Source organism: Amblyraja radiata, chromosome 4, assembly GCF_010909765.2.
Source record: "Amblyraja radiata isolate CabotCenter1 chromosome 4, sAmbRad1.1.pri, whole genome shotgun sequence".
In the NCBI taxonomy this organism is placed as follows: domain Eukaryota; kingdom Metazoa; phylum Chordata; class Chondrichthyes; order Rajiformes; family Rajidae; genus Amblyraja; species Amblyraja radiata.
This window is the reverse complement of record NC_045959.1, coordinates 18,967,443-18,993,865: the sequence shown is the minus strand read 5'-3', so window position 1 is coordinate 18,993,865 and position 26,423 is coordinate 18,967,443. Positions and strand designations below refer to the sequence as shown.

The 26,423-nt window shown below is 41.4% G+C and overlaps 1 protein-coding gene across 1 annotated transcript in view; it reads left to right on the top strand.

The window, feature by feature from the left end:
- The window catches only part of LOC116971868, a 283,701-nt gene that overhangs the window by 52,721 nt on the left and 204,557 nt on the right, over window positions 1–26,423 (top strand). The window contains exons 8-9 of the mRNA XM_033019036.1: window positions 16,755–17,018; window positions 21,179–21,410. Of these exons, the coding sequence (XP_032874927.1) occupies window positions 16,755–17,018; window positions 21,179–21,410 (496 nt within the window). The remainder of the gene's footprint in view (window positions 1–16,754; window positions 17,019–21,178; window positions 21,411–26,423) is intronic.

The window sequence follows — 26,423 nt, the reverse complement described above, 5'->3', positions numbered from 1 at the left end:
ACAGGAAGCTGAATGGAGGATGGCAAACTTTTGTTTTTATTTTAATTTTCTTATTTGTATTTATTTGTATCTTTATCAGTATTTTAAAGTATTTGTTTTATTGTTTACCTTTTAAAGTTTATTATTGCATACTTTAATAATCTTTATAACAAGTTTGGAATGTCTTTGATTGCTTCCGAATGTCGGAATCATTCAGAGTTTTTTGCCAGCCTTCTTGGCCGTCAGAGCTGGGGCTTGTGACTGGGCTGCTTGTAAAAAATATTTCTCAGCTGTTTTGTGGGCAGGGCTTGCTCGGCTTGTTTCCATCGAAGAAAGAAATAAAGTATATTCAAAGTTAGTCAAGAGGGAGGCTGACAGTGAGAATATGTGGCTTGTCACCAACTGTAAGAACTAAGCAGTCGTGCTTTATCATATTCAGTAGGTGGTTGCAAATAATATGCACCAGGATTAGAGGACTTTATGGGGAAAGATTGGATAGGTTGGGCTTTTTTCCCTGGAGTGAAAGAGGCTAAGGATGACCTGATAGAGGAATATAAAATCATATGAGCCATACCTAGGGTAGATAAAACAAAGCATAGGTTTAGGTAAGGACTTGTAAAAGGGTTTTTTTTTTTTTTTTTGGGGGGGGGGGGGGGGGGGGGGGGGGGTTCACGCAAAAAGTGGTTGATATCTGGAACTTGCTACCAGAGGAGGAGATGGAATCAGATACAATTACTATGTAAAGGGATATTCGGACAGCATCTGAATAGAAAAGTTATAGATATGGATTTTATGGTCCTATCCATTCATTTTCTCATACGTCATGGGTTTTTAATCCATAATCTCTCACAGTGGTGCATGGGAAGTGTTGCTGCCTTACAGCATCAGAGACCTGGGTTTGATCCTGACTACAGGTGCTGTCTGTATGGAGTTTGTACGTTATCCCTGTGACTGGGTGGGTTTTCTCTATGTGCTTTGTTTTCCTCTCAAACTCCAAAGACATACAGGTGTCTAGGTTAATTGGCTTCTGCAAATTGTAAATTGTCCCTAGTGTGTAGGATAGTGCTAGTATATGGGGTGATCACTGGTCAGCATGGACTCGGTGGCTCGAAGGGCTTATTTCCATACTGTATCTCTAAAGTGTCCAATATTCCAGGACTTTTGTAGATATATTCAATCCTGCTATCTTTCCCAGTGTACCCACAAAAAACAGAAACTTTTCAGTGCCACTGATCCTTGACCTTTAAATCCTGGTGAGCCCAAAAATGCCATCAGAAAATACCATGCCTGCGACGTGAATAAACAATATTCACGATAACACAATTTGACATAATACCTCTTCTCACAGAATATTGACTTACCGTGAGCAGTGCCATAAGATATTTGCAATTATACAAAATCATGTCGTTTTCATAAGAATATTTAAATGTGCACTGAAATATTTATGTGAGAATGACGTTTCTTTCTGCCCTTTGGGATACTTAAACGCTTCAATCACTTTTGGTTTGTCTCTGGGTTATTTGCCACTTCCACTACCTGCTGTCTTTTCTGATGGATTGATTAAATTTGCATGCAAAGTTTTTCTTCTTCGCTGTGTATGTCTACTTTCCGTTAGTTCTGAAATTTCAACCTGCAGCTGTTCAGTCTGCAGTGAGTACACTCCAGAACTAAGGTTACACAAACATCAGTCGTTCAGCTGCTACATGCAGGTAATGCTTGTGTTTGCCTACATTCAAAGGTGGTGCTCCAAAGCATTGCCGCTGCTTTCAGTGAAACATAAGAGAAAGCAGGCCTTACATACAACGTCTGCAAAGAGAAAGATTCTCTACTAACTCATCTCAGTTGCACCCAACTTTTTCCAAAAATTAAGTTTCACAGTAAAACTCTAGAAAATGTTGATAGCGTCCCATATCTGGCCAGCCATCACTTAATAGAAGAATATCATATCCTGAGTTTAGTTTGAGTTTAATTTATTGTCATATGTACCGAGGTACAGTGCAAGCTTTTGAGTGCTAACTAGTCAGTTGAAAAACAATGCATGATTACAATCGAGCCATCCACAGTGTACAGAAACATGATAACGTGAGTAATATTTAGTGCAAGATAAAGATAGTAACGTCCGATCAAAAATAGTCCGAGGGTCTCCAATGAGGTAGATAGTAGTTCAGGACTGCTCTCTCATTGTTGGTAGGATGGTTCAGTTGCCTCATAACAGCTGTGAAGAAACTGTCCCTGAATCTGGAGGTGTGCGTTTTCACACTACTATACCTTTTCCCCTTTCCCCAATGGGAAAGTGGAGGAGAAGAAGAAGTTACCAGAGTGCGACTCGTCCTTGATTATGCTGGTGGCCTAACCGAGGTAGCGTGGTGTAAATGGAGTGTGATGGTTTGGGTTGCATCCCCAATTCACTGTGGTCTTGGATGGAGCTGTTCCCAAAACATGCTGTAGTGCATCCTGATACAATGCTTTCTACGGTGCATATGTAGAAGTTGGTGAGAGTTGTTGGGAACATGCCAAACGTTCTGAGCCTTCTAAATGAAGTAGAGTCGTTGGTGTGCCTTCTTGTCCATTGCTTCAATATGGGTGGTCCAGGAAAAGTTATTGACGATATTTACTCCTAGGAATTGAAAGCTTTCAACCATCTCTACTTCGGCGCCGTCAATGCAAACCGGCTATGTGTACCGCTTCGCTTTTATGAAATTGATCACTATCTCCTTTGTCTTGCTGACATTGAGAGAAAGGTTGATGTTTCGACAACAGATGACAAGGTTCTCAATCTCCTTCCTGTACTCTTGTGTCTTGTGTTGCCTTTAATGTGCCAGCATTGTGATCGATAGGGCTGCCGCCTCACAGCACCAGAGACCCAGGTTCAGTCCTCATATTGGGTGCTGTTCAGATGGAGTTTTCATGTTCTCCCTGCGGCAATGTGGGTCTACTCTGCATGCTCTGGTTTCCTCCAACACTCCAAAGACATTTAGGTTGCTGGGTTAATTGGCAACTGTAAATTGATCCCAGTGAGTACATGAATGGTAGAATCTGGAGGAAAATGGGGAGAATAAAAAAAGCATTTGTGTAAAGGTTTAAGAAGGAACTGCAGATGCCGGAAAATCGAAGGCAGACAAAAGTGCTGGAGAAACTCAGCGGGTGAGGCAGCATCTATGGAGCGAAGGAAATAGGCAATGTTTCGGGCCGAAACACTTCTTCAGACTGGAGTTTGAAGGGTTTCGGCTCGAAACGTTGCCCATTTCCTTCGCTCCACAGATGCTGCCATCCCGCTGAGTTTCTCCAGCACTTTTGTCTACCTTTGTGTAAAGGTGGTTGGGTGATTAGAGTAGAATCAATGGGATGAAGGATCAGTTTCTGTGCTGTATCTTTCTATGATTTAATGACCTGGCACAAAACATACGGTCAACCAGGCAGAAGTAACATTTGTTCTCTTATATGCTTTTGATACCCTATCTACCTACAGCAGTCAATTCAAAGAACTGAAAAGAACATTACAATTAAAGTCCAAATACTCTAAATTCACTGGAAGGGCAAGGGAAACAGTCAGTGAGTTCTCACAAGCCAACAGCCCCCGTGTTGAGGCCCTATTTACAACCTGTCGGCTCAGTGAACCAGGCTGCCTCATTCATGTACACTGTACCACACTTCTACAACACCAATCTGTTCTTAGCTCATCACAAGAAATGATCCCCAGGAAGAAAGAAGAAAATAATTGAAATAAGAAAGAATTTCTTTAGCTAGATGGTGTTGAATCTATGGAATTTGTTGCAACAGATAGCTGTGGAGGCCAAGATATTGAGTATTTTTAAAGTGGAGATTGATAGGTTCTTGAATAGCAAGGGCATTGTAGGTTACCGGGAGAAGGCAGGAGAATGGGTTGAGAGGGTAAAGTAGATCAGGCATGATTGAATGGTGGAGTAGACTCATAGAAACATAGAAAATAGGTGCAGGAGGAGGCCATTCGGCCCTTCGAGCCAGCACCGCCATTCATTGTGATCATGGCTGATCGTCTCCTATCAATAACCCGTGCCTACCTTCTCCCCATATCCCTTGACTCCACTAGCTCCTAGAGCTTTATCTAACTCTCTCTTAAATCCATCCAGTGACTTGGCCTCCACTGTCCTCTGTGGCAGGGAATTCCATAAATTCACAACTCTCTGGATGAAAAAGTTTTTTCTCACCTCAGTCTTAAATGACCTCCCCTTTATTCTAAGACTGTGGCCCCTGGTTCTGGACTCGCCCAACATTGGGAACATTTTTCCTGGATCCAGCTTGCCCAGTCCTTTTATAATTTTATATGTTTCTATGAGATCCCCCTCATCCTTCTAAACTCCAGTGAATACAAGCCTAGTCTTTTCAATCTTTCCTCATATGACAGTCCTGCCATCCGATGGGCTTAATGACCTGATTCTGCTCCTATGTCTTATGGTCTTAAAAACATTGAGAATATCCTCAAAGCCTTCTTGATGAAATGCAACATTCAATTGTCTGCTTCGAACCTTTAGCACATAACCTCTTGAAGTGGAGAAGGAGCATTTGGAATGATATTGAAGACCTTGAATTCATGCATTAGGAGAGTAATCTCCAAAAGGAATGGAGCAGCTCTCAAACTACCCACCAGTTCACCACCCCAGCAAGCTTCATCCCCATCTAAGGAAGAGCCTGCAGTTCCCACATTGGCCTCACTAACACTTTAAAACTCAATAAACAAGGGTAGAAACAAGTCTTTCTCAATCCTTCGTGAATGTCTAAGATGTGAGGAAACATGTCAACCGTAGAACATTTTACAGGTGAGAAATCGCAGCATAGTTGGTGAGACAATGGATTTAGGGAAGAAGTGTGAAGATAAATTGGCTAAATGACACTTAAGAACAATGTGTAGAAAGAATTAGAGGCTACATAATGAAATCTCCAATAGGTTTTGATGAGGTTGGTGATAATACATGTGGAATCTATAACTTCAGAGAGATACAGAGCATTGTTTGATTGTGAGGATTAAATACAACATGCAATAAGTTGTGCACATTTTGTTTTGTTTCAAAACCCCAATCTGAATTATGGTAGACTCCAGGCAAATTGAGTGTTTAGTGCAAGCAACTGTGGACAAAGTTAGGAAGAGAGGTATTGAGGCCCAGGTCTTCAAGGTTGGTGATGTTTGAAAGAGATAATGGTGTTGAATGCAGAACTGCAGTCAGTGAACAGTAGCCCGACGTATGTGTTCTTGTTCTCCATACGGTCCAGATCAGACTAGTGAAATAGCATCTGCTATTGACCTGATGTGGCAGTGGTCAAATTGAAGCTGACCCAGGTCATTTCTGAAGCAGGAATTGATTTGTGTCACAATCATTCTTTTGAAGCAGTTCATTGCAGTAGGCGTAAGTACTACTGGATTGTAGGTAGGTCACAGATAGATGCACAGGAACAATAAAATCTTACGGGAGGCACATTTGCAGTACTTAAAATTGCAGGGTGCTAGAAATAATGTTTGTACTGGCGAAAGAGTTGGTATTTCAAAAACATAGATTTATGATATTTAAAATAGAATTGGAGGAGACTTAAGAAGACAATATGATATGGAATGCAATCCTGGACAGTGTAGCAGAAGCAGATTTAATTATACAATTCGGAAAAGTGGGAAGAATATATAGACTGCTGGGGAAATTCTAATGTTGGGCTAACACAGACATGATGGGCGCAGTGCTTCCCTCAGTGCTTTACAATTTGTCAATTTTAGATAAGACACATTGTCAGGTGATGAGTTCAGGATGAATGAAGGGCTTGCGTCCATTCCAATAAAACACAGTAATGTGGATTAAACTCCATAACCTTGTGAGATTTTACTGTCTGTTCCAAAAGAGGAATTTGTTTCTTCCGTGCTAACCATCACATATGTTTTGTTAAGTTTCTGATAAGGACCCAGTGTGCATGCTGAAGTAATTCAGCAAGATTTTAATTAAACCCAGGCATTTTAATTGTTTTAACCACATCCTGAAAACAAGCTCTGGAGTAATACTACTAATGCAATCAAACATGGAACACTTAATTAATTCAGTCTTGCAACTATGTTTGAAATTTGTCAGATTAAATGATTTCCCTGTCACATTGATAATCCAGCTTTAATGAATTTGTACTGTTTGCCAGAGAACCAAATAAATAGAATAATTTGTTTTTAAAAACAAATGATTTAAAGCAGCTCCTGCATTGTGTCCCTCATTGATCAATAATTTTCACTTTTTGCTTGTTGTTTCCTGAATTTAGCTTTTTGCCCTGTTGGTACAAGTCCTCCCCAAGTTACCACGGGGGTTCTGTTCCCATGAACCATTGTAACCCAGATAGTTCATAAGCCAGGTATACATACAGCTGTGAACAGCAGAGAATGTTTTCAGCTCCGCAGGCGCTGGTCTGCCAAACGCTCATCCATATGCATGCGATGTCAGCTGCTCATAACCTGGATAGTTGTAAAATTTACCTCTGCAGTTTTGTGATAAAACAGAGTTTTTGCTTTCGCACATTTTCTTTTCCTGCCATTGCAACAATGCTTGATATTGAAAGAAGATCTAAAGCAAAGGCAGGTATATACCGGAGATCTCTTCATTTGCACAAAAGAGGTGCCTTTCAAGATGTCCCAAAGAACAATAAGGAACATGAAGTGAGTCATTGTAGGTTCAGCTCCCCTCCCCCCCAAAAAAAAGAAGCACAATTATAATCACCTGAATGTCAAACAACTAATCAAAAGTGAAAGTGGGCCAAAGTATAGCAGATGGATTTAACTTGTATTGAAGCATTGTATTTTGGCAAATTAAATCAGGGCAGAGCAAGCACAGCAAATGGCAGAGTCCTTGAGAGTGCTGTGACATTGACAGACTTAGGGGTACTAGTGCATACTTCCCTGAAAGTGACAACTTAGGAAGATAGCGTGGTGAAGAAGATATTTGGCATGCTTGTCTTTATCAGCCAGGACATTGAATACAGGGGTTAGGATATCTAGGCTGTATAAGATGTGGGTCCTCTAGAGAATGGTTGGAATATTGTGTGCAATTATGGAGCCATATAGTAATACAGCATGGAATCAGGCCCTTCTCCCAACTTGTCCATATCAACTAAGATACCCCATTGAAACACATCTAAATTGCCTGCAACTGGCCCATATCCCTCTAAAACTTTCCTAACCTGTCCGAATATCTTTTAAATGTTGATATGATACCAGTCACTACAACATAATCTGACAGCTCATTTCATATACGCACCAGCCTCTGTGTGAAAATGTCGCCCCTTAAATTCCTATAATGTTTATATAGGAATATAAATTTCTCGCCTTCAACGTATGTCCTCTGTTTGTAATAAAAACGAACTGCAGATGCTGGTTCATACCAATGACAGAAACAAAATTCTAGAGTAACTTAGCGGTTTAGTTTGAAGAAGGGTCCTGACCCGAAACGTCACTTATCCATTTTCTCCACAGATGCTGCCTAACCTGCTGAGTAACTTTGGCATTTTATGTCTATCTATGTTCTCTGGTTGTTCATTCCCCTATCCTGGGAAAAAAAACTCTGGATTCACCAATCTATTTCCCTCACGAGCACCTGGAGGAAACCCACACAGTCACAGAGCAAAAATGTGAACTCCGCACAGACAGCACCCAAGGTCAAGATCGAACGGGGGGGGTCTCTGGTACTGTCAGGCAGCAGCTCTCCCATTTTTGCCACTGTGCTGCCCTAAAGATATTGACATTAACTGTCCTCAACCTATTAATGTTAACTTTCCCAAGTTCCCCAGTCTTTATGTTTTTGCAGTAAAATTGGAAGAGATATATTAAGTGAGGATCTTGCCCATCTCCTACGACTGCACATATAGATGACCATTTTAGTTTTATGGACCCTATTTTCTATCTTGTTACACTTTTTCTCTTAATACATATAATCTTTCTTTGGATTCTCCTTGAGCTCTCTTATGTCCCCTATTATCCCCCCTGAATTCATTCTTAAGTATGCTCCCCTTTCACTTAAACTTCTACAGGGAATCACTCGATCCCTGCTTCCTATGCCTGACATATGTCTGTTTCCAGATTGGAGCTTCAATCAGGAGCTTCAACCTTGTCATACAAGGTTCCTTAATCCTACCTGCCCTACCCTTCACTCAAACAGGAGCATGCATGCCTTGAAATCTCATGAGCAAACTTTTAACAGCATCCCATTTTCTTTTGCCTGCAAACAAACTAGTCCAACTTTTGAAAGTTGTTGCCATATACCATCAAATTTTGCCTTGCCCCAATTTAGAATTTCAACTTGTGCTTCAGCCTTGTCCTTATTCGTAATTATTTTAAAGCTAGTAGAACTGTGGTTGCTGGTCCCAAAGTTCTCACACAGTTCCAGTCACCTCGCTATAGGAAGAATGTCATTAAGCTGGAAGGAGAGTGGAAAAGATTCACAAGAAAGTTACCAGGACTGGAGGGTTTGAGTTACAAGGAGAGACTTTTATAGTCTAGGACGTGTGTCTGTTGTGAAGCTGACACAGGGTGGATCTCTGGCTACCAGTGATCTAGTTGGTTCAGGAATCAATAAAGTTGATACAATGGGTCAGGAGTGATACACTCTGGTAAGTTTGTGGCTTTAATTGAATTCCCCTGCAAATGTTAAATTCCATTCTGTTTTCATGTAATAATACACCTTGCTCGATATATCTTCTCGATTTTGCTGTAAAGTTTTACTGCAGTGCGTTAATTTGTGGTATAAGTTTGTCATAAAGGCCCACTTATTCTGCCTTTGGTGCCCAAGGGTGATTGATATGAAGCATGTTAAAACACTTTAAATATTAGCTATTTATACTCAACAAATGGTGCCGAGTAATAATACTAAATGAACACCAGATCACTACCTCAGGAAGGATATGCTTTTTGTGTGCTGAGATATTGCTGGAACCAAATTAAGTTGCGGACAGTGAGGAAGTCTATCAAAGGGTACAGCAGTATGCAGATCTGTTGCAGATATGGGTGTAGAAATGGCAGATGGAGTTTAATCTGGGAAAGTGTGGTGTGGGAAGTAAAATGTTGGGGGAAAATGTACAGTTAATAACCATCTAACCATATAACAATTTCAGCACGGAAACAGGCCATCTCGGCCCTACAAGTCCGTGCCGAACACTTATTTTCCCCTAGTCCCATCTACCTACGCTCAAACCATAACCCTCCATTCCTTTCCCATCTATATATCTATCCAATTTATTTTTAAATGATAAAATCAAACCTGCCTCCACCACTTCCACTGGAAGCTCATTCCACACAGCTACCACTCTCTGAGTAAAGAAGTTCCCCCTCATGTTACCCCTAAACTTCTGTCCCTTAATTCATGTCTTCCCTACTCTCAATGGGAAAAGCTTATCCACGCCAACTCTGTCTATCCCTCACATCATTTTAAAGACCTCTATCAAGTCCCCCCTTAACCTTCTGCGCTCCAAAGAATAAAGACCTAACTAGTTCAACCTTTCTCTGTAACTTAGTTGCTGAAACCCAGGTATATAACATATAACATATAACAATTACAGCACGGAAACAGGCCATCTCGGCCCTACAAGTCCGCGCCGAACAATTTTTTTTTTTCCCTTTACTAACATTCTAGTAAATCTCCTCTGTACTCTCTCTATTTTGTTGACATCCTTCCTATAATTAGGCGACCAGAATTGTACACCATACTCCAGAATTGGCCTCACCAATGCCTTGTACAATTTTAACATTACATCCCAACTGCAAGAATAGTAGGATATTTTGCAGCATTGATGTACAGAGGGATGTTCAACTATGTCCAAGTCCATAGTTCCCTGAAAGTAATAGCACAAGTAGGCAGAGAGGTAAAGAAGGCCTATAGTATGCTTGCTTTCATCAATCAGAGCATTGAGTATAAGTCAGGAAGCCATGTGCAGCTTTGTAAAACTTTGGGTAGGCAGCATTTGGAGTGTTGTGTGCAGGAAAGGTTTACCAGGATACTGACTGAATTAGAGGATATTAGATATAAGGGAACATTGGACAATCTGTTCCCTGGAGCATTGGAAGCTGAAAGGATTCCTAATGGAAGTTTATATAATCATGAGAGGGAATATATAGGGTTGACTGTCCCAACCTTTTCCCCAGGATGGAAATGTGAGAGGAGGAAAGTTTAGAGAAGTGGTGCAGGGCAAGTTTTTACACGGATACTAGTGTGTGTCTGAAACGCGCTGCCAGAGATGGTGGTGGAAGCAGATTCAATGGTGGCACATGAATATGCAGGAATGAGACCTATCAATCATGTGTAGGCAGAAGGAAGTAATTTAATTTGCTTGGCGCAGACATCGTGGGCTGAAGGGCCTGTTCCAGTGCTGTAAGGTTCCATTTTTCAGACTCCAGTTTGAAGAAGGGTCTTGACCCGAAACGTCACCCATTCCTTCGCTCCATAGATGCTGCCTCACACGCTGAGTTTCTCCAGCATTTTTGTCTACCTAAAATTGTTTTCCTTGTTCTTTTGTGACTGTCATTTGCTGGAGTTGGGAGCTAAGAGCTCCAGTTTACACCACGTAGACTTCAAATTTGTTTAATTGAACAACTGATGCCATGTATTATGTGTCTGAGGCAGTGAGAATGTAAGATGCGATATCATGGATCCTGATGGAATGTGACCCATACAGGATTTTGGCTAATGGTTACAATATTTCACCAGGAACTTCTCAGTAACGAGGTTTACTCCAGGTTACATCAATTTGGATCACTTTGCACTGAAGAAACAAGCACCGCACAATACTATTTCTAGACTGTAACACATTAAGTTGCATGTTGATGGATAATATTGCTGGTCCTATATAATCATTAATCTGGATACACGAGTTCAAATCTCACTGCAGCAAATGTGAATGTTAAGTCAAGCTAATGAAAAGGATTAAAAGCTAATTATTGTGCTTGCGATAACAATTGTGAAGCTATTTGATAGTTATATTGGCTTCACAATCATAATTTTCCAAAGTGAAACAAGTCTAAATCTTGTCGACGACTCTAGACCTTCAGAATTGTGGTTCATTTGTAACTGCCCTCTGAGGTGGAAGCCATCCAGTTTGGGGACAATGAGGTGAGTAATAAATGCTGTCCCTGGTATATCCCTGGAATGCATCATGTTCTGTATGAGAGTTGCATCCTAAATGTAACTTGAATATATTCTGCACTGTATCGTTCCCTTTGCTCTATCTATTGTACTTGAGTTTTACTTGAGTTTATATATATTTGGTGGATCTGATCTATTTTGACAACACACAAAACAAAGCTCTTTAATGTACCTCGATACACGTGACAATAATGAACCTAAATGAAATTGGAATCTGGAGAGAGAAAATAATATATATTTGTGCTGATGAAATAACTGGAGTGATTAGTTGCTTGTCAGTGCTGATCAGCTGAGAGAAATAATTGGCAAATGTAATTTTTAAACCACAGAGTGTAATTTCCAAGCACATATTTTTGAATATTCCATTTATATTTTTAATTTAAGCTTGTTAGTTTGTACCTCACTTTGATGTTACCAATACATTTGGTTACCACTGCATTGTTTAAAAAAATCATCAATAATTGCAATAAGTTTTCTATTTAAATATGGAATCTGAAGAAGTACAGAGGATTGGGTGGTATTTGAATACTTTGCGCGGTTCACCCTAGGGGGTCCACCATGATTTAAACAGCAGCTTTTCAAACTTGACATTTAATCCTTGTCTATAAATCACTCAAGACCTATTATTCATTATTATAAGGGCACAATATTTTTTATTATGTATAAAATGAAATTCAAAAGCAGTGAAAAATGGAATGTCATTTCTGCAGATTTCTCGATACTACCTCACAAGTTTTCCCAATCACACATCACAAAAGTACTGTAGGCAAGACCATAATGTATCGGGGCAAGGAATATATAAGTCTGGTTGGTTTATAATTTTTTTTCTCAGAAAAGGAAATATATTTGTAAAATAATGTCTTTTATATTTGATTTATAGTCCAGGAGCCTTAATGCTTGGCAACAACAATGAATGAATATTGTTCATTTCCTTGTCTATTAGTTATGCCAATACTTATAAGTTGAATGGACTTCAGAAAACTGTGGTATCACAGCCTAATTAATACCTCCTTTGGAATTGAGGGGGAATGTGATGCTTTTTTCTGGTTTACATCAATCATGCAAGCATATTTCTGACAAAATGGAGCAATTAGCATTTTTTGTAACAATAATTGACAAATAAATGGCAAATAACATTAGTGTCACAAAAGTGCCAAATAGTGATCAATTTTGACAAGAAAGTGTTTATCCACCTCCCCTTGTCAATCAGTGGTCCTCCAGTCACTGTCATTCATCTTTAGTATTCCGAAGTTCGTAACCGAGCAGAATGTCAACCAAACCCGCCGCATAAATCCTATGCTTACAAAACATCAGAGGCTAGGTATCCTCTTCATTTTCTGTTATTGCAAATGTTTCCCACCATTTACAGGGCAAAATTTGTGAGTGTGAATGAAGATTCTCCCCTTGTCCGGATGACTGCAGTTTCATCAATATTCAAGAACCAGGACAAGGCATCCTAGTTATTATATAGACAGTGCATTTGGCTCATCTGGTTAGCAGCAATGTTCATGATTTACATAAGGTCCTGACCTCTCTGTATACTTCATCTTTATTGGCACTCAATCTTTTGAATAGTATCTACAGTGTATAACTTCTACAAAATGCAATGATTTAGAAATAGATCATTATGTCTTTATCACTGCTGGGCCTAAATCCTGGAACTTTTCCCCCACTATGTTAGGTCTTTATTCTTTGGAGCGCAGAAGGTTAAGGGGGGACTTGATAGAGGTCTTTAAAATGATGAGAGGGATAGACAGAGTTGACGTGGATAAGCTTTTCCCACTGAGAGTAGGGAAGATTCAAACAAGAGGACATGATTTGAGAATTAAGGGACAGAAGTTTAGGGGTAACATGAGGGGGAACGTCTTTACTCAGAGAGTGGTAGCTGTGTGGAATGAGCTTCCAGTGGAAGTGGTGGAGACAGGTTCAATTTTATCATTTGAAAATATATTGGATAGATATATGGATGGGAAAGGAATGGAGGGTTATGGTCTGAGTGCAGGTAGATGGGACTAGGGGAGAATAAGTGTTCAGCACGGACTAGAAGGGCCAAGATGGCCTGTTTTCGTGCTGTAATTGTTATATGGTTAGATGTGAAGATCTTCACCAGAGGATTGCATCAATTGGTTCACCATCTCCACCTCAGGAGCATCTGGGGATGGCTGATAATTTATGTTGGGCTTGTCACTGATACATAGAACCTCAAAATTGAATATAAGACAAGAAAGTTTTGAAATCGTGGGAAATGGGTCTCACCAGCAAAATTTATCTCCCATTCCTAGTTGCCCTTAGCCATGAACTGCCTTATCGAACCTCTAAAAGCTTGTGTTGAAAGTACTCTCACACTGAAGTTTGGTAGAAAGTTTTAGCATATTATCCCTCTAAGGAAAAAGAACACTGCATGTTCAAGTTTGGATTATGTATTTGTTTCCAAGTTTATAAATGAATGCAAAAGGCATTATTGAAGTGCAGAGCAAGTAAATGGAGGAGGCACCTGGTGCGAACCACATTACAGAGCCAGTCTAATTTTCATGATACAGTTTTCAGAGGGGTTCTGTGTGATAGATAACAAAGTAATAATAATAATAATAAATACTTTATTGAACCCCTCAGGGAAATTCAGAACATCCAACACAACAATGGCTCAATATCTTGCAGTGGGTGTCCTTCCTTAAACATGTTTGGATACATTTGGGTCATAAAAAATATTGCCCTGCAAGTTGTTGCAAGTGTAAGCTGATTTTTTGATGAAATCTGGTAACCATGGGAGTTAAGGATTGAGAAATAAACACCAAGAGATGAATTAGAATGTATGAATTCATTGCCCATCAGTGATTAAAAGAGAGATTAAGACCAAAGAAAGAACAATTACAATTAGAAAAAGAGAAAATATAGCAAAAATAATGTTTTGATACTAAAACAAATCTCCAGCAACAACTCACATTGAGTGGAATGAAACTGCAAACTTTTAATTAATCATATCCTGGGCAAAAGAGATTTATTAACAAACAATTATCACAATGCTTCAAATGTATTTATGTAGTTACATTGTGCACTGGACACTCTGGTGTTTTTCAGTCAATTCTGGACCATACTGAGTCTCACAGCATGATAAACACACATCAATTCCTACCACCATTCTGCTGCAGAGAAATGACTTAACACCTTTACAACCAACAATCACTTGTTTGAAAACAGCAGCTTAGTTTCAATCTATTTATTACTCTATTACATAAGCAAACTCAAGGAACATATTTACTGACAGCTTGTTACATCTACACTCACAGAATGTCACGATAGTACATTCTATTGCATTATTCTAATCAGATTAGAAGCATGTTAGTTAAACAGACAACATCTGAATGCTTGCTTTGTTTAATATGCACATTAGGCAGGGTAAATTTGCTGTTTCTTAATTTTCCATCTTCATTGGCCGGTGATTTCACTAAATACCATGTTTATTTCCTGGCAATTGAGCCAATGTTTAATTTGGACAGAAGGTGAAGCTTGATGTTTATGAAACACTTGGCAATGAGAGAACATTGTTTGTTTCTTTGTTCAGTTTTGGTAAACGCTTTTCACTATTGACTATTTGACATTTAAGACAATGCTTGTCACCTTGGTTTCAATGGATTACTGAAGAATTCCACGTACCTAATTTGGGTATTGATTTTTATAATTAAAATATTCTTTGAGGTTCTGTAAGTTGCAAAAAAAATTAGAATGTCACACTTTCAATCAAAAGTCTTGTGAGCAGGTTCTGTGTTAATATGCCTTAATATTTACGCTCCGTGTCTCCATGGTGAATGAGATTCTGGGAAATCTAGCTTAGGGAGATTGCATTTATTGCACATAAGATGATCTAGAAGTTGTCATTAACAGTTTATGGCCGGAAAAGGAATTTTCTGAGGCTTTCATGTAGAGCTTCGGGATAAAGGAGAAAATGGAACAGAACACGAGCGAATCCTTAATCTATGAAAACGGTTAAGATATAGATAAATGCAAAGCACATGCTAACGTCGCTGCTTGGGACCTCGGTGGTACATGACTGATAGGTTTTCTCCACCATTGGATCTTATTCCTATTAATACCTCAACACGCTTTTTGAAATCACTTTTTCTTTGAAAATCACACATAAGACAATATATTTTTCAATGAACCCTGCTTGTTTAAAGAGAGCACAGGCCACAGGGCCCCGTTAATTTTCTTCACACTCCCTTTAAATTCAACTTCTAGATCATCGTATGTGTCACCGGAGAGTTTCAAGGGAGCACAGGAAATGGGCCCTGCTGAGTTACAAGGGAATGCCACATGTCGAACCATGGGGATTTCTGAAGAATAAAACAACAGTTTTTCTGTTTCTATCTCCCTCAACATTAGCTGTAATACTGAGAAAAGGAGAAGAGGAGCAGGATCTTCCTGTATGCACATATAATATTTGTGTACATTTTTATAATACGGACATTGGAAATGTTACTTGCTACTTGGCTCAATGTGTCGTCCTAGTTAATTGGTCCCCATGAGGCAAGTGCTGCCTGGAGTTTTAGACTTTAGAGACACAGAGGCCCTACGGCCCACTGAGTCAGCGCTGGCCAGCAATATCCCACATACTAACACTATCCTTACACATAGGGGCAATTTACTATTTTACCAAGCCAATTTACCTACAAAACTCTCCGATTTTGGAGTGCGGGAGGAAACCGGAGAAGACCCATACGGTCACAGGGAGAAAGTACAAACTGCGTACAGACAGCACCTGTAGTCAGCATTGAACCTGACTGAAAAGCCTGGCGCTGTAAAGGGCCTGTTCCACTTGTGTGTCCTTGGCACGTAAATGACACGACCTTGTGGTCGCGTTGAGGCGCACGGGCATTGTATGGCCGCGTGGGGCCGTTCCCACTTAGAAGTGCGGAGGGGTATGTAGTTGTGCGCGATATCGCGCGGGGCTCCGAAATTTTTGTAGTGAACAAAATCTTCGTGAGCCAACGGCCTGTCGCGGAACTGACGGGGGCCAAAGTGGGACAGGCTCAAGACCCTGGCACGACGCAACGTCTCACCTTCAACAGCAGCAGAAACAGGCAAACGATCGCCGAGCTCGGCCTGGGGCTCACGGCCGTTGCGGTCCGGATCCTCCCCCACAGAGCGGGGCCAAGAAAATTGAAGATAGACACAAAATGCTGGAGTAACTCAGCGGGACCGGCAGCATCTCTGGAGAGAAGCAATGGATGACGTTTCGGGTCAAGACCCTTCTTTTCAGACTGAAGAAGAGTCTTGACATGAAACGTCACCTATTGCTTCTCCCCAGAGATGCTGCCGGTCCCACTGAGTTACTCCAGCTTTGTGTCCATCTTGAAATGACGTCACGCGCTCCAGACAGCTGTGCATATGCTCATAATCGCGTCCGACCTTCGCAGGACCATCGCGGCTCAACGCGACCACGGGGTCGCGTAATATGCGTGCCAAGGACACGTAAGTGGGACAGGCCCTTAAGGCAGCAACTCTACTACTGTGCCGCCCTCATTTGTGATGTTGTGAGCGCTTTATTGCGAATGGGAAAGAAGACAGCCAGGAAGGAGGCCATTCGGCCCATTGTGAGTATGCCAGAAACAAGTGTGAGTCTAAATTGCATAATGTTTATCTTTCCACAAGGTGTTGCCTTCTGCGAATGAACTCAAAGCAGGAATTACCTTAATCTTTGAACTCTTCCCACTGCATGGAATTAATAGCAGCATTGACCGGGCTGTGGCGTGGGGAGCATTTCCCGTCTGCAATGGCAAGTTGGAGATTTTGGAAGGCAAATATAAATGTCCCTTTTTAAGAGGCCACCAGGACCATAAAATAGATGAATTCCGAAAAATCGAGGCTCTTATGTCATCAGATGTAGATCACTGGGTCTGCAACCTCTATTTGCAGGTACGGAGTTGTGAAAATGGTAATTGTGAATGTTATCAAGCTGAAGTACAGTGAAACTACAACACTTTCACCTTTACGTGTCTCGCAAGCAATGAGCTTCAGTCACCATTAACACCTTGGCTATTCCTTCAAGGATGTTTTAACATTTCATTTTCATTGCTTAAGTCGCCTGGTGCTTTGTGCGTTTATAGTTTGTACTGAAACTGTGGATTTTTAATGCAGGCTAATATTAAGATAAAGATGAAGGTGATGTGTTTCCTTTACTTTGTCACACAATTTGCCAGGAAAGCAAAAGTGGGGGCAGACATGGTGGTGCAGATCTGCAACCCTACAGCATCCCCTTGTGAATTCCACAGTGTGCCCACAAGAGGTGTGACTAGCCCTGAACCTGAGGGACACAAAAAACTGCTGTTGCTGTAATCTTGAGGAAAAAAAACCCAAATTGCTGGAGTAACTCAGTGCGAGAAAATGGACAGACTATGTTTTGGATCTGGCCCTTCTTCAGACTAACAGGAGTAGGGGGGAGATAGGTGTGGACAGGAGAACCTGAGAGTGCAATGACGTGAAGCAGGCTGAAGTGTAATCACCTATCTTCACAGAATCCCTGAGTATTTTAACATAGAAAAATGGCCATTTATCCCATTGAGTCCGACTACCCTTTAAAGAGTGTCCTCTCATTTCCTATCTCCTTCAAATTATTCATTTTCACCTGTCTATCCAATTCTCACTTAATGGACTGATAAGTTCCTTTTCCTCACCCCCGTACATTTAAGAAAAAATGATATGCCCAAAATTATAGATCTCTGCTTCCCTGTCATGGGACTATTCTCTATACTAAATTACTTTCCTGTACTTACGCACTCTAGATCCAACACTATCTGGTTCAGGTTTCTTCTGCTCTCTGACCTTCTATTGACTGCATCAGTGGGGCATGACAAGAAACAGGGCACATAAAGGATGTTTATGCAAGCATCTGTTGTATAAACCTGGTTGGGTCAGTGGGGTTTAGATTGCAATGTCACCTCACTGAGAACCCAATTTTAGGTTGGCGTGAGGAAATCTTGTCAAGGGGCTCCCAATGCTGAGTGGTATGGGGAGACCAAAAGAGTCGCGATCGCTTGCCTTAACTTAGGAAGCAGGAGATGAGAGTTAAGGAAGTTCATGAGGAATTTTTGCTAGCGATTGAAGTTGTAGTGTTTGTTGTGGCAAATAGGTTGGGAAGCAAATTCTATAATGAAAGGACTTAACCAACAGTGGGCGTGAAGGGATCGACAGTGGGATTGGAGGGGCTGACTGTGAGAATAGAGAGATGGACAGCGGGAATGGAGAGACTGACATTGAGAGTGGAAGGTTGACAGTGGGAATGAAGAGTTGACATTGGGAGTGGAGAAATTCACATTTGGAGTGGAGGGATTCACATTTGGAGTGGAGGGATTCACATTTGGAGTGGAGGGATTCACATTTGGAGTGGAGGGATTGACGTTGGGAGTGGAGGGATTGACGTTGGGAGTGGAGAGACTGACAGTGGGAGTGGGGGGACTGAACGTGGGAGAGCATTGAGTGGAGAGACAGAATGGGAGTTGGGGTATCTAACAGCTGAGGCAACATCACTGAATTACTGCCTAACTTATTTTAGAAACTACAGTATGAAGGTCTACCAGTTGGTTGAAACATGTCCATTCATGTTGTTGAGTCTGTCTACCTTTTTTCTCATTTCTCATCTCCTTCCTAGTGGGCCAGCTAATTATTTACTCTCCGCTCTCTATACAATTCTCTCTTGAAGGAATTGATAGGTTCCTTGTCCACACCCCAGAATATTTATGAATTGATAAATAAATGATATGCCTAAAATTATAAATTGGTGTATAAATTGTCCTCTTCCGATCTACTTTTATCCAAATCAAACACACGTTTATCTCAATCCTGTTTTAATGATGTATGTTGTGTTAAGTTTGATTCTGAATGTAATTCATTTGACTTCATCCCTTTAAGTTAATCAGGCTGAAGCAAATTGAAACCCAAATTCTAGGAATGAAAGAACATCATTTTAAACAATTCTGCCATCAGATCAACAACTATGATGATTATCATATAAAAAACACCAGCGACATTCTCCCAAATCAATACAAATACATTTAATACATGAGTTTTACACAAGGGACTTGTAAGTTAGCCCTGGCTAGGTAATTATCATGGAAGCAAACCTGTAATTTATCAACGTTATATGCTAGAAAGATTAAAGATTTTAATAATAAGAAATCAAATTAACATAATATATTACCCTCTATTACCAGTGATAAAGTATAAATGCTAAAAAGCTAGTGCATAGGTTTCATGCTGATATAGATTGGCTGTGTGACTTTATACAGAGGAACCATATAGCAAAAAGTGGATGCAGAGCTTGCAATGTATGATTTTTGTGAGAGCAGTCTGTGCAAATTATATCATATTTCCAACACTCTGGCCAGGGGTGAAAAGGATGACCTTAAACATGCCTCTGCACTACAGGATGTAACGGGGGCTACAACCTGAGCAGCACTGGCTCAGAGCGATGACCCTGAATTGCAATCATTTCACTTGCACCCATTGGCTCCAATTCCAAGGAAGGGATTGCTGAGGATCCCAGGATCTCTCTTTCACATGTCTGCAGCGCAGCAAGTGCTTGGTTTTTCCCACTGCCGTACTGCTCTTGGAATAATCCTTATTCTCATTTACTGTTCAATAAGCAGGCATGACCAGAGGGGTGAGATAACCATTTAAGGGCCTGTCTCACTATGGCGACCTTATTTGCGAGTTTGGGAGAGTTTGCGCTCGCTACAAGCTCGCAGCATGGTCGACACATGGTAGTCGAGGTAGCCGTAGGTAATCGCCTTTGCTGACCGGGCATTTTAATTGGCTCATTGGGGAAAAAAATCGTAATCACGGTTTTTCAGAACCAAGGAAAACCGACCGGTAATGTTAAATGCCCGCTAAACTTCACAGCTGTGTATCTCTGGCTTATTACAAGTTGGCTTGCTTCTTAAAAGTGTCTCCACTCCTTCTCCTCCCTTCTCCTCCTCCCTTCTCCTCTCCCCTCCTCCTCCCCCCCCTCCTCCCCCCCTCAGAATTTCAGACAGCGCCCCCCCGCATTCCCCGGCCCCCGTCTTTTCATCGCTGACGGTCGATCCAGCTCGCGGTTTTTCAGCCGAGCTTGAAGGTAGCAGACAGTTTGCTGAAAAGTCGCATAAGTGGGACAGGCCCTTTATTCTTCCAGCCCTTATACTTCAGGAAACCTTTTGATATCCGTGGGATAATAGAAATGGCCTAAACTTTATGGATGTAATAATACTTAATATTGGCAATTGACATTAAACATAAAAATTTGCACATTCTATTATGAAACATGCCTCAGCCTCTGTGGGACATTTATTAATTAAAATTTTGTTATTTGCTTTCAATTTTCTCTATTTTTGTAACAATTTTCAGCTGCTTCCTTGCTCTTTATAGTGGCAGTGACTTAATTTTTTTTAAATAATTGTAAAATTGGAGAAATGTATGGCAAAGCATTGAATCCATTGTCTCCATCTCAGCCAACAGGATCCCACCTTTTAGCTCTCGGTACTTATCCAGGAAGTTAGGTCTCCAAGCGCTTTTCCAGATAGTTTCGAAATGTGTTGAAAGTTTTGCTCCACAACTGTTTCTTCATTCCCTTTTCAATCTACCATCAGCTTTTGGGTTACAAATATTTTCCACCAATTGTTTTTGAAACTTCAATAACATATTCTGTGTTAAGGGAAATAGACATGACTTATTCATTCTGTATAGGTACCCCAGTTCCAAAATTTAAATATGCTTTTTAAGATATATCTGTGAGCAATTATTGTTGTCATATTTTTACAATATTCATTTTTACACATTCACTCTCATGGATACGGTCTCTGTAAATCTGACTGATACTAATGGCTGATACTACTGTAGCACCTACATTAATTACAGTTTGACTAACTTTCCATGGGCAGAACATGAAGACGGATCAATTTATAAGGTTTCTTTATCTTTTTGACAATCATGTATTTAATACTTTCTATAGCTGCTATCACAAAACTGCAATCTGAAAATGACGTGGAAGGCCATTTTGTCTGTATTGACAAGAAACATTTTGATTTGGAATTCGTTCACAGATAATAAAGCTCCCCAAATCTCGTGTTGGACTGGAGATGCATGCAGTGGAGCTGCAGCTCCCTAGGCAACTGCTCCGCTCCCCTGAATGCTCTAACGCCAATATACGAATGGAAACCAGTGGGAACCCTGTGGATACCATCCCCGATCTGAAGGAAGTGCAGCCTCAGCACACTGATTTTCGACATCCCCATCTGCAGCCTAAATGCAGTTCGCCTTCAGTTCCAGCACAAGGTTAGTAACCTTGCCTGATTTATGGATCTAATTCATCCTAAAGGAAATCACTATGTGCCTTTGACAGTGATTTCACAGAACATTCTCTGTGAGGCGATATAGGAAGTGTTCATTGGAGCAAGATGAATTACTCATCTGGACATTATTTCCACCAATCAATACTGTGCTCATCATTTCATTTGGTTTTGTTCCCTCTTCTTAAACTCTTAAGTGTATTTATAAGGAGGCTTACTGTAAAGAATCAATATGAAATTACTTGGCACAGAAAAGTGAAACAAATATGATCAGATATTTAATAATGGCCGAACAATATAAAACATGATAAGAATTGAATTTAAATTAATTCAAATTAAAAGATTTTGTTTGGCAAATCGTTATCATTAAAATGGTGGTGTGCAGCAAATGTTGAATTACTATTGGCAATCAAACCTTGTTGCTGAAAGTATGGCTGAGTGCTCTTTTTAAGTAGGCATTACCTGATTGCTCCGGTCTATATATACTGTAATTATAGATGATTGTTTTGTTGGTTATTCTGTGACAATGCACATCAGTGGTACCTATGCCACAGTATTTAAAGGTTGCCTAGTCTTTGAATTCTTGACAATTTTTTAGTGTTGCTTTGTGTTTCTGTTTACTGAAAAGACTGGCATTTATGTAGCACCCTGATCATCTAAAGCACATTACAGATCTGACCAAGGTATTTTGACCTGAACCATTAACTCCATTACTTTTTCTTCAGATACTGCCTGATCTTATTCTTTTTTCTAGCCTTTTCTGATTTTAATTCTGATTTGCAGCGCGTGCATCTTTCTGATTTTCATTTTACATTTACTTTTTAACAGGATAACTAATTTTGGTATTGGCATAGGTAGAGAAAAATGCAGGAGAAACTCTGCGGATGAGGCAGCATCTATGGAGCGAACGAAATAGGCAACGTTTCCGGTCGAAACCCTTCGTCAGACTGAAGTGAAGGTGGAGGGCGGGAAGAAGAAAGGGGGAGGCAGCGAGGGTCGGCGTAATCGGTGAGGGGGTGATAGTCAGAGTTACCGGTGAGGCCGCAAGGGTCGGCGTAATCGGTGAGGGGGTGATAGTCAGAGTTACCGGTGAGGCAGCGAGCGTCGGTGTAATGGGTGAGGGGGTGATAGTCAGAGTTACCGGTGAGGCAGCGAGGATCGGCGTAATCGGTGAGGGGGTGATAGCCAGAGTTACCGGTGAGGCAGCGAGGGTCGGCGTAATCGGTGAGGGGGTGATAGTCAGAGTTACCGGTGAGGCCGCAAGGGTCGGCGTAATCGGTGAGGGGGGCGATAGTCAGAATTACCGGTGAGGCAGCGAGGGTCGGTGTCATCTGTGGGCAGGTGAAGGTCTGCGGCAGCATCGACGTGGAGGTCGGCGAAGGCGGCAACCTCGGTGGTCCAGGCCTGAGGTCGGTCCGGGAGGCGGTGAGTGCTGGTGCTGCTCCTCGTGTCCAAGATGGCGTCACGGGACTCGGGCAGGTGGCGCGGGCCAGCGTTGGGGCCGGGGCTTGCAGGCGGTCGAGTCGTGGAGTGTCGGCGGTGGGAGCGGCCTGGAGGCAGGCGAGTTTAAGGTCCTTGGTGGTGTTCAGGTGAGCCAGGAATCGTTTGTTGAAGTCGTGGATCTGCCGTAGGATGAAGTAGTGTTGGGGTCCGTTGCAGGTCTGGGTGATTGAGGCCCGAAGTTTCGGGAGAGTCAAAGCGAGGTCCTGCTGGTGCCGACGCATCGCAGCCAAAGTAGATCGTAGAGCACGGAAGGAGAATTGCCGTGTATGGCGGCAGATAGCCAGTCGGTATCTATAATCTGGGTTGAGTCCGAACTGGGAGGCAGGGAACTGGAGCTAGAACCCATGATTATGTTTACTGCTTTCACAAGGCAGTGTGAAATGTAGATTGAGTCGATAGGGGGGAGGCTGGTTTGTGTGATGGACTGGACTGTGCCTATAACTCTCTGCATTTTCATGCAGACTTGGCCAGAGTAGTTGCCAGACCAAGCTGTGATTCATCCCAATATGACAGTTTTTAAGGTGCATCTGTAGAAATTGATAAGATACAATGGAGGCATGCTGAATTTCCTTACTCCTCTGAGGAAGTAGAGGCATCGGTGTGCTTTTTAGGCCATATTGTGGATATGGTTGAGCCAAGTCAAATTGTTGGCAATATTTATGCTTGAGAACTTGAATCATCTCCACTTTGGCACAATTGATACAGATTTGTGCATGTGCTCCACCCTGTTTCCTGAAGTTGATAATCAGTCCATTTGTTTTGCTGGTATGGAGGGAGAAGTTGCCTTTTGACATGATGCTACTGAGCTCTCCATCCTATTATAAAATTATAAATTATCAATTGACCACTAAGAGAAAGGCAGACTTGTGAGATGTGAATACTGTATGCACTTTCACAGTAGAAGGAAAGAGTGAAAATAATGCAGCGCAAAGAAACCTAAATTAAGGGGAAGAAATAACTTTATTGGGCTAAATTAAAACAGCAGGTGGAAGTAATCAGACATAAATTAGGCAGATCTCCAGAAGCTGACTGGTTTAAAACACATGCTAGGAATGGAATAAAAGCTGGTTAGAAAATGCTGAAGTAACTCATCCGGTCCTGTTCAGCAATTATCCTCCAATCAACATAATCACAATGTTGGTTCTTGGTTCTTCTTGGTTCTTCGTCCTCCAAAATATTCCAAATGGAATTTAAACTGGAGGTGGTGGAGGGAGGACTTAAGCCAGAAAGGGTTATTGGGAAGAAAGAGCTACCTTAAATTTATTTGCATCTGGTAGGGTAACTATAGTAGGGTGAAGATTATTCCATGCTTTAATTGTGCAGGGGAAGAACGAATTGCTGTACACATCTGTCTTGGTAGCTGGAATCTCAAATTGGATCGAATGCCCTCGTCTGCTCCTAATTGGTTTGGGTTTGGTGTAGGTTTTGTAAACTATGTCGAGCTGACCATTTAACATTTTGTAAAAACAGGTGAGCTTCACGTCTGTCTTGGAGAGGGTTCCACCCCAGAGAATTCAGAAGTTTGGTGACACCCGCTTCTCTCTCATAGGTGTTAGTAACAAATCGAGCTGCCTGTCTTTGGACACGTTTGATGGAAGAATTTTTTTTTATTTGTGTATGGGTCCCATGCTGCAATTGTGTAGTCCAAATGAGGTCTAACAAGGGTGAAGTATAGCTTCTCCTTGACAGAAGTTGAACAATGATGAAAGTTGCGCCTCAGAAAATTTAGGACACCTGTTGCTTTCACCGTTGCTTGATTAGTCTGACCATTCCAATGCAGATCATTCTGCAATTTGATGCCGAGATACTTGGTTTGTTTGGATTCTTCAAGGGTGGCACCAAGTATATTGTAAGATGTTTCGCCTGGATTCCTCTTTCTGGTGACGCGCATGGTTTCACATTAGGAAGGGTTGAACTGCATGCCCCATTGTTGTGACCACTCAACCATTGTATCGAGATCCTTTTGGAGAGCATCTTCATCATCAGCTGACTTAATTGGATGGTACAGCAAACAATCATCAGCGAATAGTCTGGTCGTACTTGTGACTTTTTCATGGATGTCATTTATGTAAAGCAAAAACAGATGTGGGCCAAGTACTGTGCCCTGAGGTGTACCACTCAACACTGGACGCCAATTGGAGCTCTTTCCGTTCACACACACACACGCTGGAGACGTTTTGTCAGGAAAATGGAAATCCATCGTTTCGTGTTGGAACGAATACCATAGAAGTCAAGCTTCCGAAGCAGTCTCTGGTGTGGGATGACATCAAATGCTTTAGAAAAGTCCAGCACTACTAAATCCATGATGACGTTACCATCAAGGTGCTTGGTCAGGTCATTTGTCGTCAGGATAAGCTGAGACTCACATGATCTATGCCTCCTAAATGCATGTTGGTTGTCAGCAAGAATGTTATGTTTGCTCATGTGTCGCATCAGATTACTATCAATTAAATGCTCCAGCAGTTTGCAGCAAGTACTTGTTAATGAAACTGGACGGTAATTCGCTGGGTTGGGGGTTGAACCCTTCTTAAAGCGAGGAGTGATGTTAGCCTTCCTCCAATCCAGCTGAACATCACTTGAGTCAAGCGATTGTTGGAAACTAAACTGCAAAACTGGAGCCAGTTCCTCGGCCGCGATCTTGAGAGCTTGATTCTGTATCTGATCTGGTCCAATTGCTTTTGTGGTATTGATGTTAAGCAATAACTTCGTGACACCTTCAACCTCAATTTTAATAGCAGGCATATCAGCATTCGGGCTGGGCGGTAGATCTGGAAATGATGAAGGCTCCACATCTTCCCGGGTGAAAACGTGGTGAAATTGGTTTGCAAGAGCTTCTGCTTTCGCCTGGTCCTCAGTGATCAGACAGTTGTTCACTTTAAGCATCTGGACACCAGTGTTGTCTGTCCGTCTGGATTTCACATATCTCCAAAAAGCCTTGGGTTGCTCTCCCCCAAGAATAGAAGAAACATGTTGTCCATGAGCACTCCTAATTGCACGATCGACTTGCTTTCGCACTCTAGTAAAGTTGTCCTAGTCCAGTTTTGTACCCCCTTTTTTTGGCACGGATATAAAACTTCTCTTTCTTACTGCAGAGACGTTTCAATTTTGCCGAAAACCAAGGAGGACGCATACGGCCCTTAATGAGTTTTTGAGGAACATGATTTGTAACAATATTATTTAAAGAGTTTCTCAGCCACACCCAGTTGTCTTTTACGGATCTTTTATCTGGTTGCAGGTTGAAGAAATCTTTTCCCAGTTTTTATTTTTTCGCTAAGTCTTTAAATTCCTCACTGTTCACTTTTCTCCAGGCAGGCAGCATCTCTGATTGAACTCAGTGAATTGAACTTGATGAGTGAAAGATAGACACAAAATGCTAGAGTAACTCATCAAGTATCTCTGATGCTTGCTACCTGACCAGCTGAGTTACTCCAGCATTATGTGTCCATCTTTGATTCATTGTGTTCAATTCTTTATTGGTGGCTGGCTGAATGTGGTT